Raw genomic sequence first — 15,378 nt, 5'->3', positions numbered from 1 at the left:
CTGGCTGATCTGGAACTCATGTAGCCCAGGCTGGCCGGAAACTTGCACTGGTCCTCCTGGTTCTCCCTATTTAGTGTAAGGACAAGTCACTTGCTACTTGTCAATGCCTGACTTTTTTTTTTTTTTTTTTGCTTTCAATTTACGTCCTTGAATCTTCTCATTTAATATGTTATAAGAGGGGTTACAATAGTGATAGTCAGATTGCTTTAAACAAATTTGAAGTTACTATCTTACATAAAGATATGAAATGATGTACTTTTGTTTTGTGACCTTATTTTTTTTAAGTATCAATTTTGTTTATCACACAAAGGGTCAAATTGTGATGACTTGTTTACATTTTGTTAAACCTTAGGCTTCTCTTGTGTTGTAGGTATCAGGTTTTAATGGCTACAAACAGTATAAACCATTGGCCCAATTTGTGGAAATGTATTTGAAGCACTATTTTGTTCTGGTAGTAATTTGTTTTTTTCCCCTTGTTTTTCTTTTTAAAAATCAAGTTTATGTTGATGGCATTAAAATAAACAAATGAACTGTCCATGGCTTTTTGGTTTCTCTATATTATTTATTTAGGTGGCTGAAGTTCGAAGAGGATGTTGAGGATGGTGGTGACCGATGGAGTAAACCGTATGTGGCCACTCTGTCTTTGCACAGTCTCTTTGAGCTGAGGAGTTGTATCCTAAATGGAACAGTCATGCTGGATATGAGAGCAAGCACTCTGGATGAAATAGCAGGTTATGCTAGAAACTGACTTTTTAACACTTAATATAATTAAATAAAATTAGATGTTATTTAGGCTCAGGCTTAAGCTCATTTTCCCCCTTCCCCCAAAAAAGGGACAGGTTAAGGTCACTCTTGACTTACTGGCCTGAAACCTTGATTTTATGTGGGAAGCATGGTGATTAAGTTGGGAAAGGAGGGACTCTGACGTGCACTTTGGGAATATTCCTGGGTTACTCTGCAATGGGATGGTAATAGAAGCAAGAAGTCCAGCTATTTCTTTGGAGTTGTGTGAGGTAGTAAGGCTGGTATTAAATACAGCAGTGGGAACAAACAAGAGACTTGAAGGATTCTAAGGAGTTAGAGTTGGAAAAGTGGAAAAAGAGTTGTAATCATTTAATGACTTTTGTCTACAGTGGCTCAGTAACAACATCATGTTTGCTGTAAACCAAATACTATGTCGTCAGTGCAGATTGCTCCCACAGAAGAACAGCAGATTGAGTCTTTTGGTTTATTAAGAAACCCAAAAACTTAACTGTAATTTGTGAGCTATAAATCATTTGAATTTTATTAGTTAGATTTGACTGTGTTAGAGATCTTTGAATTGTTACATCCCATTTGTGTATGAATGACTAAAAAATTGAGTTAGAGTTATAGACAGATGAGTCCCTGTTTCATTTTATAGTTGTCACAATTAGAACTTTATTTTATTTCTAAAAAGGAATGTTGTTACTTAGTTTTTGAAATGTTCATACCTGTGGTGGATCAGAGGACCAGTGCTCACATAGCAGCTCACGGCTGTAACTCCAGTTCTAGGGGATAGGGCACGCCCTTCAAATTTCTGCAGACTCTGCAATCACAGGGTGCACATCCATATATTCCCAGGAGTAGGCGTGTGTACGTAAAATAAATACATTACTTTTAAACCTTTGTATGTATTTATACAGTGCATTGAGGATAGTGTCCTGACCATATTGGTTCCCAGAAGGGCATGGGCATCAGGCCTCTTGTTCTCCCACTCCTTTTATTCCCTGACAGAGTTTACTGTGTCAGGGATTTAGTCCTCATTGGTTCTGTGCTTCCGGCAGAGTGAGAGCTATCACTGCTGTCACTTCACTGCCCTGCTCCTAGCACAACAGACATTTGTAGATCTTTAGAAGCCTGGGCCATTGAATATTTAGCTAAGTAGAATTTACTATTTCTGTTTCATTTTTTTAATTAGAATTTGCTATGTCTATATAGGAAAGCAGCCTCTTTAAAATACATTACTTAGTAAAATAAGAGTCTCGTTTATTATTTCTTGTTGGATGGATAATGTTTGTATTCAGCTTTATGCATATGCTTTCATAGTGTTCATATAGAAAAAATAACTGATTTTTTTTTCATTGACTAGATATGGTGTTAGACAACATGATAGCGTCTGGCCAGCTAGATGACTCCATAAGGGAGAATGTTCGAGAAGCTCTTCTGAAGAGACATCATCATCAAAATGAGAAAAGGTTTACGAGTCGGATTCCCCTCGTTCGATCCTTTGCAGATATAGGCAAGAAACATTCTGACCCTCACTTGCTTGAAAGGAATGGTGAGATCAGTTGTGGTGTCCAGTTTTGCTAACACTTCTCTATGGCATTCCAGCCTGTTACACTTAATATGTGTTGCAAGAAAAGTGGTATTTCCACACTGTTATTGTTTTTAATCCAAAATTATCATTTCTTAAGTGTTTCTTTTGTTTGTTTTTGTTTCTTTGAGACAGACTCATTATCTGACATGGGCTGGCCTGAGACTGTGTATCTTATGTTGGCCTTGAATTTGAGTTTACTTCCTTGGTCTCCTAGTTGCTAGAATTATAGGCTCCTACAAACAAGACCAGTGTGAGAAAGAAAGCCCCTGGATGAGAAGAAAGAATTCACTGTCACTAAAATGACATACACTTTTCTTAAGTAATCTATTAATACAATTTCTATCCCTTACCCTAAATCACATTTGCTTTTTTTTATTTAATTTTGATTTGAGGTTTCTTGTGCAGTTATTTAAAAGGCATAAACTATGATCTGTAATTTTAATGTTTTTAATTCTAAATACTGAGTTTGAACTTTATGCCTGTATCAGATTTTTTTCTTGATGATTTTTTTCCTCCTTAATATGCTAAAAGTACTAATCATAAACAAGTGTTTTAAGAAGTGGTTTCAGATATTTATGTGCTTTGTGGAAGGTTTTCGTGATAGGCCTGTCTTATACAAATGGTATTTTTCAGTCCATTGAGAATGGGTCAAACCCAGCGGTTAGACTCAGTTCTGCTTTCCCCTTGGAGGAAGATAGCAGGTTATGTAGGACTAGGAGATAGTGTTTTTGATTTTTAAACTTTACTTTTACATTGTTTGTGTATATGTTTTGCCTGCAAATATGTATGTGTGCATGGGAATGAGAAATTGGAAGAGGGCCATGGATCCCCTGGAACTGGAGCTAAGGATGGTTGTGACTTACCACATAGGTGCTGGAGACGAACCCAGTTCCATTGGAAGAGCGACGAGTCTTAACTGATGAGCCACCTCTCCATTCCTCCTGCACTTTAGCCAGCCAGCTGTCTGTTCGTAGAACTGATTCACATTGAGCATTTGCCTTGCTTTATTTTTTTCTAAAGTAGGAGTACGGCAGTCTGGTTCTCTCTTGGCTCTTAAAATGGAACTGGGTAATAAAAACTAGAAAGCCCAGATGCAGATGCTTCTGAGAGTCCTTACTGCTTCTAACTGCTGTCATTACAGCAGACCAAGTGGGGCCTGGGACACAGTAGCTTTCTCCTCTTTCTGTCCCTGAATGGCTGTTACATAGTTGTCTAAGTTATCAGCCATATGCATAAGGCCTTAACATGTCAGGGGTTGACGTCAGCCATTGTTTGTAGCTCAATGTAACATTTAATTTTGTCATTAAAGAGTCTTAATTTTTTTAAAATTATGACGTGGTACATTTAAGTAAACCTATGACGTAGGTTTAATTTAGAAAGAAGTTATACATGGGATAGTTCTGGTTTCCTTCTTTTATTGCGTTCTTCACTTTGCTGAAGTGCCTTCATTTACCTGAAGGACTCTAATAAACTTTTATTCCTTTATGCAGTCTTTTCTCTTTATTCTCTCTGGGTTTAATTTTTTTCATTATAACACAATAACTGTTTCTGAATGCAATGTTATGTTAATTTCATTGCATTATAATTATAACGTAAACACCTTTTTTGCATGTATCTTAAAAACTAAATATTAGTTATTTATGTATTAACAGTTGTCTCCATTAACTTATTTTAGTTACCAAACAAATAATGGGTTTATTACACTTATCTTTATTATTTTTGACTCTTCTGACCGTGTAGCTTTGATTATGTAGGTTTAAGAGATTGTTTCATTTCTTATGCAGCTACTATTTTATTTTAAAAAGCTACAGGAGAAAGAGTGATTCTCTTTTATGCCACACTTGCAAGTAGTACCAGGTGTTTTAAGTATAAACATTCCTATGCTTTGGAAATAAATTCAGACTTATTTCTTATTGCTCTTGCTAAATGTTTTTAGTTAGCTAACTCATCGATTGTGTATACTTGTGTATAACTGGATGTACTATGGTAGAAGCAAGACGGTGTGCTTTGGAATACTGACTTAAAACTTGGTGTCCTAATTCTCTGTCTCTCTCACTTTTGTTTTAAAAAAAAAAGACAGAGCCTCACTGTGTAATCCGGGCTGACTTGAAATTTGTTTTATAAAATTAGCCTTGAACTAAGAGTTTCACCACAACTGGGTTTAATTCTCTTAAAAATAATTCCTATGATTTGTTGTTCATTTTTAAACTTTACTTAAGAGCACTGGCCAGTCCCTGTCACAGACAATACCAGTTTTAAGTTATTTACTAGGTAATGCTAATGTAGGCTCTTTGAGAGAGAATGATCTATAGATATTGGGACAACTTAAGAAGAATATGTTTTAAAATACCCATTCAGCCAGGGAAGTGATTACAGTTTAACAGCTTTTCAGTGATGTTACAAGTAACCATCTGACTGATCTGCTAACCTCACAGAGGAATTTGAAGCTTGTAATTTGTGGTTTGAGTTTTGTGTTCTCTGTTGCTTAATGCAATGAGCATCATTTTTTACTTATTTGTTTTATCTTAGGGGAAGGCCTGTCAGCCTCCCGCCATTCTTTGCGAACAGGTCTGTCTGCCTCAAACCTTTCCTTGAGAGGAGAATCGCCTTTATCCCTTCTTCTCAGTCATCTTCTTCCTTCTTCAAGAGCTGGCACCCCTGCAGGCTCAAGGTGTACCACCCCAGTACCCACCCCCCAGAACAGTCCTCCTTCCAGCCCCAGCTTAAGTCGCCTGACCTCCAGAAGTTCCCAACAGACTCAGCCTCAGGCCCCAGAAGTACTGGTGTCACCTGACAGGGATGATATTCCCAGAGTAGTAATTCATCCGCCTGAGGAAGACATAGAAGCACTGAAAGGCCAAGAGCAGAAGAATGAGGAAAATACTGACTTCACTCCAGGCAACTGTCCAGAGTCCTCCACGTGTGGTGCTTTCTGCCTCTGGGTCACTTGCACTGAGAATGCCTGTCAGCACATAGCTTGAGCAGCATATGTAGAGAATGCTTATGATTGACTTCTGCATGTTTTGTTCTTTACAGTATTACAGAAAAGGATACATTTATTAAACTTAGGTTGTAAAAATACTACACAGAAAATCAAGCCCTTATATATTTTTTCCCATTGGAATTTTAGAGGTCATGATATTTGAGTGCTTTAGGAACCATTTTTTGATATGCACTTTAGAAGTGTGGCTTTTCTTGTCCACTTGTAAGGTGAAGAAGCACATAATGGTAATGAAGAAGTCCTTTTCATTTGTTTGATGCTTTTCTTTAAAGAGTAGAACATCTTTACCTTCCTAATATGCCATGTTCATTTTCCCATTCTCTCTCTGAGAAGATTGAAATTCTCTTATAATTGCATGGAATCTTTATTTAAAGAGGAGTTAAAGTATTTTTGAACAGACTTTAGTTTTTTATTTATGATGGTGTTAGTCCAAGTTTTCCCTCATGTTTTTCAGAACTGTAGGCTCTATACTTATGGTGAGTATAGGTTATATTTTTGTAAGTAGATTACAAAACTTATTTATGAGGCTGCAGAGATCACTATGGTTAAGACTTCATATTGCTCTTGCAGAGTGCCTGAATTTGATTTTTATCACACTTGTCGAATGTCTCATGGTGCCTGTAACTCCAGCTCCCCAGAATGTGATGCCCTCTGCTGGCCTCCTCAGACCACTCATGAACATGCTCACAACACACACACACACACACACACACACACACACACACACACACACACACACACCTCTCCCCCCCCCACGTAGAATCTTAAAAAAGAAAACTTTTAAGGTAAAATTTTTTGTTAATTGAAAATTTAGGTACACATTTTTTTTAATACCATGAGTTTTTATAACAAGATGTATCCGCTTTTCTGAATAGATGAAATGAAAATGGATGGATTTCTGAAAGTAAAGGCCAATGTTACTGAAGGGAACTCACAGGATTGGCCATCATTACTTCTTCCTTAACTGCCATTTGCTCGTAGAACATTCAGCCATTTCTTTTTTTTTCTTTTTTCTTTTTTTTCGGAGCTGGGGACCGAACCCAGGGCCTTGCGCTTGCTAGGCAAGCACTGTACCACTGAGCTAAATCCCCAACCCCCATTCAGCCATTTCTAGTAGGAGTCCTAGAACCTGATATATAGAGGAGGACTATGCAGTGATAGGAAGCTTCAATTCCCGCTGACTACCTTGATTCCTAATCATGGGAACTTGAACTAGTAGCCAGAAGACTTTCCTAATTAAGACAGCTTTAACGTAGCTGAGTTGGAAAGAGAATCTTGGTAGAATACTTTTTCAGAAAATTTCTTTTCTGAGAGCAAGGTCTTGTGTAGCTGAGGCTAGCTTTGAGCTTCTAATCCTTTTGTCTCTACCTTCCAAGTGTTAGTGTTAATAGGATAGTGCCACTGTGCTTGGCATGTTCTTAACATGCACCTGCCATTTTGAAAAAGGGACAGGTTGAAGATGACCAAGCAGTTTCAACTGAACTTTATTTTTTCTTCCTTTTCCTATCGACTTTGCAAACACACCCCCACCCTCACAAATTTCCTTGTTCTTAGCTCTCAAATCTGATGGCTGAGTTCTACTAAAAGCTGCATTGTTTTTGTTTTAATTATCTGTAGAATGCAGATGTAGAACAGTCAGTACCAGAGTACTAGTACTCAGTACCAGTGCCTAGGACTCAGTCACAGTTGTCACCAGAGTTTTAATAAAGTGCTTCTTGATTTTTCTCGTGTGGGAGCATTTTGAAGCCACCAGTAAGGTTAATTTCTCTCAGCCTTTTTGGGCAAGGAAGAAACACTATTCTTAAAACATAAAGGCAAAAGGTCAAACACAAGGAATCTTAATATACTTTTCATGTTAAGTCAACAATTTCAAAAAATATTTATTTTAGGAAGTACCTTCTATTTCAGAATTGTTTAATTTGTCTAGAGAATTATCTACATGCTTAAATTAAGTGCAGTGCTTTTATATGAAGGCTTTTCATTTACAATGATACCCCAGTTTGTTGCACAGAAGTAAATATCACAGAGGACTTTGCCCAGAGTTGAACCTGAATGTCTTAATTTTATATTCAGTAGTTATAATTGCTCTGTTCTATAAGAATAAACATGCTTGAATATATCAAGTACATCTGAAAAGCTTGAAATTGTAGAAGTGATACTAATTATGACAAAGAACTGATACTAATAAACATTAACTGAATTTCTGTACACAAGTAGGTTGTATTATATTGCAGTCTCTTCCCTTTAAAATTTCTAGTGTTTGAAACATTGATTAGTTTATATTCTTGGACTAGAAGGTCTTTTATCTTTGAAGAAAAATGAGATGTGTTTAATGTTAGAAATTTATGTGATGCAACTTAGATTTTAAGTTTTTTGAGATTTGAGCTTTTTATAGAGCTCTTTGTGGTCAAGATAGTTAGTGTGGATGATGCTTTTAAGCTGTCTTACCATGAAGTGCTGCTGTTGACTGTCAGCTGAAGTGAACATGCATCATACATCATTCAGACAACAACCATGCCATGTATACACTAATTTATAGGCTTGCTGAACCATAGAGACTGAATTAGTTGAACACATGGCTACAAGTGATGAAGTTATTTAGCCAAATTCCATTGATTATGTACTTTTAACCTTTGTACTTGGAAGACTTGTTTATGGTCTTTTACTTAGATTTCTTAGGAAGACTGACAGTAGAAATTAGACGTACTATTAAAGAAAATCAAAATTCTTGAGGACGCTTATGATCAAGAAAGATTACATATAGCTCTTACATTCTCTGAATTGCACTAAGAATTTGTCAGATTCATACAGTATTGATATGAGCATCCTAGATGTAGCCAGGCCTCACTGAGTTCCATTCAATTACATGGGCTAGGGATATCAAAGTGTATTATCTAGACATATTTGGAGCGATAAGACTCTGGACTTAGCTCAAATCTTTGGTAGTTCCATACTGACTCACGTTTCTAAAGGCTACTGTGTACATTCTAGTATAATGCTTATAAATTAAAATACATAACTTCATCCTGTTCATGTGTTCTAATTCACGTTGCTAGTGTGAGGCTAATGTCTGGCACGTTTTAACCTCTCACCTTTGCTTCATAATCAACCATCGCTTTAAGGATATGAGCAGAATCAGGCTACAGGGTTTTCTCCTTACTGATTTGGTTGTGTGTTTTTTTTTTTAAATACAGGGATTTTGGCTTCTCCACAGTCTGCTCCTGGAAACCTGGACAGTAGTAAAAGTGGTGAAGTGAAAGGTAACGGAAGTGGAGGAAGCAGAGAAAATAGTACTGTTGACTTTAGCAAGGTAACTCAGGAACTAAACTTCCTTTAGCTTTTCTACTGAGGAGTAACTGGTAACGTGTTGCTTTGCTGCCATTGCTCCTAGTAACTGTTCAGTAGACGGATGCACATACACTTGCGTGGCGTGCTTGTGAGGTGTTGTGGATGGGCCCCAAGTGTTTGGATAACTACATGCTTACAGTCCCAGCAGTTGAGAAGAGAACACTGTAAATAGTGTGACACTTTTATGTGTCTGTTTATCAGTACCAGGACACTCGAATCATTTTGAAGAGGTTTTGTGGGAGTGGCATGCAGCACTAACAGAGCCTTCTTCCTGGACTGCACTGCATCCCAGGTCCACTAACTCATGGTGTTAGCATGTTTCGGAATGCCCCTGGGAAGCATGGATCGATTAAAAAAAAGGCATGAATTCAGCAACAACAGCAATAGCAAAAAGCTGTGAATTTATTGTTTCATTGAAAGAAAAATTAAAAAATACCACACAAAACAAACAAACAATCAAAAACCCCTTATTAAGACCAAAACAGAGCACTAAGCATAAGTGACAGCTGAGTTTCAAGACTACTTTCTAGTGGTTGGGGCAGGTAGTGTACTTTTATGTACATCGACTGTTAACTCATGCAATATTAACTTTGTTGTTGTTGTTGTCCTGGAACTCACTGTGTAGACCAGGCTGGCCTCAAATGTTGTGATCTTCCTGCCTCTGCCTCCCAAATGCTGGGATTAAAGGCATACTTTACCACTACCCTGCTTAACACTAATGTTTATACATCTTATTTCTAAGGCTTTGTTTTAAATGCCAAACAGGATCTAGCTTTTTAAAGCTTTTTATTCTGTTTTACAATCTGTCCACAAATCACACACACACCACTGAAAAAAAGTTGACATGACTTGTGTTATAGCTCTGTGGAGGTTTGTACTCTCACATTATAGACAACTTGCCAGTAGGAATTTTGACTATTCCGAATGTGTTCATGTGGGCATGCCAGCATATGCCTGTAATCCTCGTTATCTGAAGGCCAAAGCAAGAGGATTTCAAGTCACAAAGTGAGCTCCAGATTACCCGAAATGGCTAAATACTACTAAATAGCAAAACCTTGTCAAAAACAGAGGCTGTCACAGCTGTCCCTTCTACTATCCCTTGCTTTCACTGGTGCTGTTTCAGATCATCAGAAAGTTTTCCTAGCTAAACTGGAGTTTATTCTGTGTTGGTGAATAAGAAAATTACTGTAATTTGCATCGTATAAATCTCTGGGCAGGGCAGCTGTGGTTGATTTTGTTCCTCTGTCACAGTTTTACTTTTTTACGTGGCCTATTCTTGTGTACCCTCCCTGTCTCTTGTTGGGCAGGAGTCTGCCTCCTGGCACTGTAGTTGTGGCACACTGGGTGTGGGACTCAAGAGGCCCGCTGTAAGTGCTGGTTTTATCTTTTAATAGTAGTCTCCTTAGTGGTTGTTCAGTAGCTTGTGTGAGCCTGTGTATGGATGAGAGCCTCACCTACTCTGGTGTCATGTTTGTAACCTTTTGTAATTATACACAGGCAGCTGAGTCTCCCGTACACATTGTCCCATCTCATCAATCAAGGCTGTAGATTTTTATTGCGAATAACATTTTTTCCATTTAAGGAAAATTACAGGAAATGATAGTTATTTTAAATGAGGATTTCTAAAGACATGAAACAAAAGTTCTGAATGATAGAAAATCATGAGATGAATATGTTGTAGCACTGTGTATAATTTCACTTCATGAGCCGTGGTTAGTTTGTGCACTGTATGTCCTCACCATTTTTTAATGAATAATTATTCATTGAAAAAATTTCAAGTTTATGTTTGGTAATATAGAGCTCTAAAGTAATAAAGGTTGTAGTAGTTCAAACAATGGATGGTGAGTTTTGCTTGCATTTTTCTGTATTTGTCTACTCCATTCTTTATATCTGTGGGAATTCTGGTGTGTATTTATCTTTTAGATCTCATGTTTTGATTGCCAGTAGTAGTGTTAAAATCATTCTTTCATTTCTATGTAATCATATTTACAAATTATTTATCAATAGGTTGACATGAATTTCATGAGGAAAATTCCTACAGGAGCTGAGGCATCCAATGTTTTGGTAGGAGAGGTGGATTTCTTGGAGAGACCTATCATTGCATTTGTGAGACTGGCTCCTGCAGTTCTCCTCTCAGGGTTGACTGAGGTCCCTGTGCCCACTAGGTAAAAAGCAGTTCATCTTCATGACTGTTCATGTGAATCCACTGGCTGGAACAATAGAAGCACTAAGAGATTGAGTTGATAATGTTTTCTCATTGACTGATTCAGTAAGATATTAAGAATTAATAGGAAATTGACAGAAATGTACCTATTTTATGCCTTTTTTAAATTTCATTTTCACTGATGATACAGTGTTGATAAATGAAGAGAATGATTTGATTACTTCATATGTAAATTTTCATAAAGCAGGAGGATGCATACTCAGATAAGAATATTAATATTTTACATAAGAATGAAGAAGTAATGATGAAACCCATTGTTTTATATGCTAGCATACAAAAACAGTTAAAATATTAACATCTGCTATTGTAGTGTTAACATGGATACAACTAAGTACTTTTATTTAATATTAAAAAGTAACAGGTTTGATGTTGAAGATAGAAATTATTTTTCCACTCAGAAAGGTTACTTGACTAAATGTCATATTTAGTGTTAAGGCTTTGATCCAGAAAAGTTTCAGAGTGCAGAATTTTTTTGTGTGTATATTCTGAACTATTTGATTTGACAGGTGCTTACTTTCAAGAAATCAATGTGGGATAAGGGAGGTGGCTCAGCTGGCAGATTGCATAGTGTGCACGAAGCTCTGGGTTTGATTCCCAGCACTACATAAACTGGGTGTGGTCAGACACACCTGCAATCCTATCACTTGGGGCTGAAGGGGCAGTGGAGGCAGAGTTCATGGTTACCCCTGCCTACACAGTAAGCTTAGGTCTTTCTGGGATACGTGACTCTTTTCTCAAAGAGGAATTAGTGTGGAAACAGTGAGGTACTGCTAACTTGTAAGTCCAGCAAGCAAGAGGCTGACTGAAGAAGAGTGTGATGTCAGCCTGGGTGACCTAGTCAGACCCATAAGATTGTTATAGCTTTGCTTGTTTTTGTCACTTCAGACCAGAGTTAGTTGTATAATCTAGAAGGATATAAAAGATAGAAATTTTTATGAAAAAACCCACTTCTTTTTTTTTTTTTTTTTTTTTTTTTTTTTTTGGTTCTTTTTTTCGGAGCTGGGGACCGAACCCAGGGCCTTGCGCTTCCTAGGTAAGCGCTCTACCACTGAGCTAAGTCCCCAGCCCCAAAAACCCACTTCTTTAGTAACTGTTTTACACAAAGGAATCTGGGAAAGAAATAAATTATGAATGCCTTTTGCAGTTTCATGATCTGATTTTTGCTTATTTTGTTTTAGGCTTTGAAATAAGATTTCCTGTAGCCTCAGCTGAGGATGCCCTTTAACTCAGATCTTCTTTGCCTCTGCTTTCCAAGTGCTAGGATAGCAGGCTTGCCCACCACACTCAGTTAAGATCTGTTTTAAATAGAGTTAGTATTATTCTATTAGCATCTGTGGGTGTTTGCAAAGGTCTGAGTGTTGTTTCTATGTTTATATTAAAATAATTTTTAAAGTTTCTGGATTTGTGTATATATGTTGCTTATTTTAAAATCCACATATTTTAATCTTTTCTTAGGTTTTTGTTTCTGTTACTGGGCCCAGCAGGAAAGGCTCCACAGTACCATGAAATTGGCAGATCCATAGCAACTCTAATGACAGATGAGGTAATTAAACTACAGTCAAATTCCTTTGAGCTAGACAGTAAATATGCAATTATAGTCCATTCTCTCACAGTAAAGCTTATAAAATTATCTTTGATGTCTGTGCTATTTTATTTCATATTCACTCTTCCTTCAACAGGCCTTTGTTGAGGTTTAAGACCTATTCTAAGGAATCGGTAGTTTTTAATCTATTTTGCTGCTGTTCTTGTATTTTTACCTCATTGTTTGCATTGAAATTTTGAAATTTGTTTATAAGCTACATTATGGTCCTAAAATTTCAGAATGTTGTTTCTTTGGGCTTTCCTTGGAACTTCACTGTGTCTCCTTACTTCTCTTTTGGTTTGGGGATGTCATGTTTGGCTGTAACTTCTTTAGTGATCAGGACTTCTGTTTCTTTGTGAGAAGTTTCCAGTAATTCTTGCCAGACATTGCAATGCATCTATCTGCCCAGGGCATCAGAAACCCTGGATATCTGAATCTGATCTGTGTTAGCTTCTAGTCACTGCTATTTTTAGGTTTAGACTCTGTCTGACCTTTTCTCTTGTAATTCAAGTGATTTACTAATTTTTATCTATATTGATAATAACATGTTCATGTGGGTCTAATATCTGGATTTTTTTTTTTTTTTTGAGTTGGGGTTTCTACATAACCCAAGCATGCCTCAAACTGACTATGTAGCCCAGGCTGGCCTATCTCTTGTCAGTCTTCCTAGCTTAGCCTCTCACGTGCTGGGTAAAGGCATGAACTGTCCATCACATTTGCTTGAAGTTCAGATCCAAACCCTTTCCTAGTTTTGGCAGAGGACCTTGCCTCTTCTGCTTGCTTGCATCCTGATACTGCCTACCCTGCTCACTTTGCTCTGGCAATAGCTGTCTTCTTTCTGTTTCTTGGATAAGTTTTGCTATTTATGCTCCTATTTGCTACAACTGTGACTCCTTTTACCATCCGCCCTACCCTCTCTACCTGTGGCATGATTTCTCCTCAGATATCACCTCTGTTTTGTTTTTGTTTTTATAAAGTTTTGCTGTTTAGCCCAGACTATACTCAAATTCACACCAATTCTCCTGCCTTTGTATTCAATTGTCAGGGTTATCAGTCTTTTCTGCAACATTTCTTGGCTGCCTATTTTTCTATCAGCTTTCTATTCTGCACTTTGCTTAACTTTTTTTTTTTATTGTTGTTTTTTGAATGTTTGTTCCTCTTGGAAGCTTGTCATTCTGGGCAATTACTTAACTCACTATTCTGCCTGGAAAGACTGCATTGTTTTTGTTTTCTTTTCTTTTTTTTTTTTTTTTGTCACATACAACATTGCACCTAGCAAGTCATAGGTAACCAGTAAATACTTGTTAAACACAATTACTTCGTTGTTCAGAATCATTCATTCAGGATAAATAACACTTTAATGACATAAATAAAATGACCTGACATTATTGTTATGAATTAACTTGTAACAAATTGTCGTTAACTTATGAAACGTGTTTTCTTTGTATTAATGCATCGTTTTCTTTGAGTGTTACTGATTGATCTGTTAATACTAATAATGGGCTAAGTATTGCCGGGCGGGTGGGTGCCTACTGCTGATGAGAACTTATGTCTTTGTGTGTGTGTGTGTGTATGTGTGTGTGTGTGTGTGTGTGTGTGTGTGTGTGTGTGAAAACAGGTCCTCTGTGAGCAGTGAGTTGTGTTAACGTATACCATTGCTCCACCAATATTTCTGTATCTAAAGTGCACTGCAGTGTAGTTAGATTTTTCTTCCCACCGTAAAATTCTTATGCTCAGTATCTTCTTTTCTTTAGATTTTTCATGATGTAGCTTATAAAGCAAAAGATCGAAATGACCTCTTATCTGGAATTGATGAATTTTTAGATCAAGTAACTGTTCTTCCTCCAGGAGAGTGGGATCCTTCCATACGCATAGAGCCACCAAAAAGTGTTCCTTCTCAGGTAAGTATCTGGAGAAAGACTGTAGGGGGGCGTTGTTTTCTTTTTTAGTTAAAAACTTTTCATGAAGAAATGTAAGTCATGCATTTTTATGACACACAAGTTACAACTGTTTACAGTTGGACGTGGCTCAGTTGGAACTCTTCTTAGCATTGAATCCTAGCACTGACAGTGAATCAACAGAGATCAGTGGTGGGAGGTCAGAGAGGATGTGCCAGGATCACCATGCCTCTGGTACGACTTCATCCCAAACACTTGTTAGCCGTGTGGTTGTTATGATATTTATTCTGTTACCTGGACATGTGAATATTTAGAATCTACCTGCTACTTTGTTATTTGCATAATTTAAATAGATAATTGCATAATTAAAAAAATTTACATGTGCCATTACTAGTACATTTGTTTCACAAAAACAAATAACTTTTGGGATACGGGTTCTTGAGCACTTGAAATAGTATGGAATAATTTGTTTCTGCAAGTTTGGGAAATTTCTGGTATATATTTTTGAACTACTTTACTTGCCAAGTGTGGGCTTTAACAAGTTGCTTGTTTCTTTTGTGAAAATTGCCCTAAGTGAACTTTTTGGTTTTTCTTAGGTCAGTTCTGATCAGTTTTGTTTGCCTGGTATTTTACTCATCTTGCCCAGATTTTAGATTTTCTTGAAAAGCTTATTTATCACACTCTTTGATTTGTGGTGTTACATCCTGACATACCTTAAGTTTAGCTAATAGGCTAATTATTTACTATATTTTTTTACAGTAAATTTTTTTGTTTTTAATGTGGATCTTTTTCTATTTCATTTCTGCTTTTAGCTGATTTACTTCACTCCTGTCCTTCCGTAAAGATTTATTTTCTCCTTTTTTGGTATTTTTTGTTAGTTTGCTAGTTTTAGATTTATCTTACTTTATATGTATGAGTATTTTGCTTGACTATATGAAGATGTACCATATGCATGCCCTGGATCAGATAACCCAAATTGGAGTTATG

At 36.9% G+C, this 15,378-nt stretch overlaps 1 protein-coding gene across 8 annotated transcripts in view; it reads left to right on the top strand.

Moving 5' to 3' along the window:
- Slc4a7 (solute carrier family 4 member 7) overlaps window positions 1–15,378 on the top strand; it is a 79,616-nt gene that overhangs the window by 28,814 nt on the left and 35,424 nt on the right. For 3 of the 8 annotated variants that reach the window (XR_015637848.1, XM_087584816.1, NM_001413732.1), the window contains 6 exon segments: window positions 571–731; window positions 2,111–2,299; window positions 8,534–8,649; window positions 10,695–10,852; window positions 12,367–12,454; window positions 14,248–14,394. Coding sequence is in view for 7 of the 8 variants with exons in the window: in XM_087584816.1 (XP_087440942.1) it covers window positions 571–731; window positions 2,111–2,299; window positions 8,534–8,649; window positions 10,695–10,852; window positions 12,367–12,454; window positions 14,248–14,394 (859 nt within the window). In the remaining variant the exon portion in view is untranslated. 8 annotated transcript variants of the gene reach the window in all.

Source organism: Rattus norvegicus, chromosome 15, assembly GCF_021556685.1.
Source record: "Rattus norvegicus strain SHRSP/BbbUtx chromosome 15, alternate assembly SHRSP_T2T, whole genome shotgun sequence".
Lineage (NCBI taxonomy): Eukaryota > Metazoa > Chordata > Mammalia > Rodentia > Muridae > Rattus > Rattus norvegicus.
This window is presented reverse-complemented; position numbering and strand designations above follow the sequence as displayed.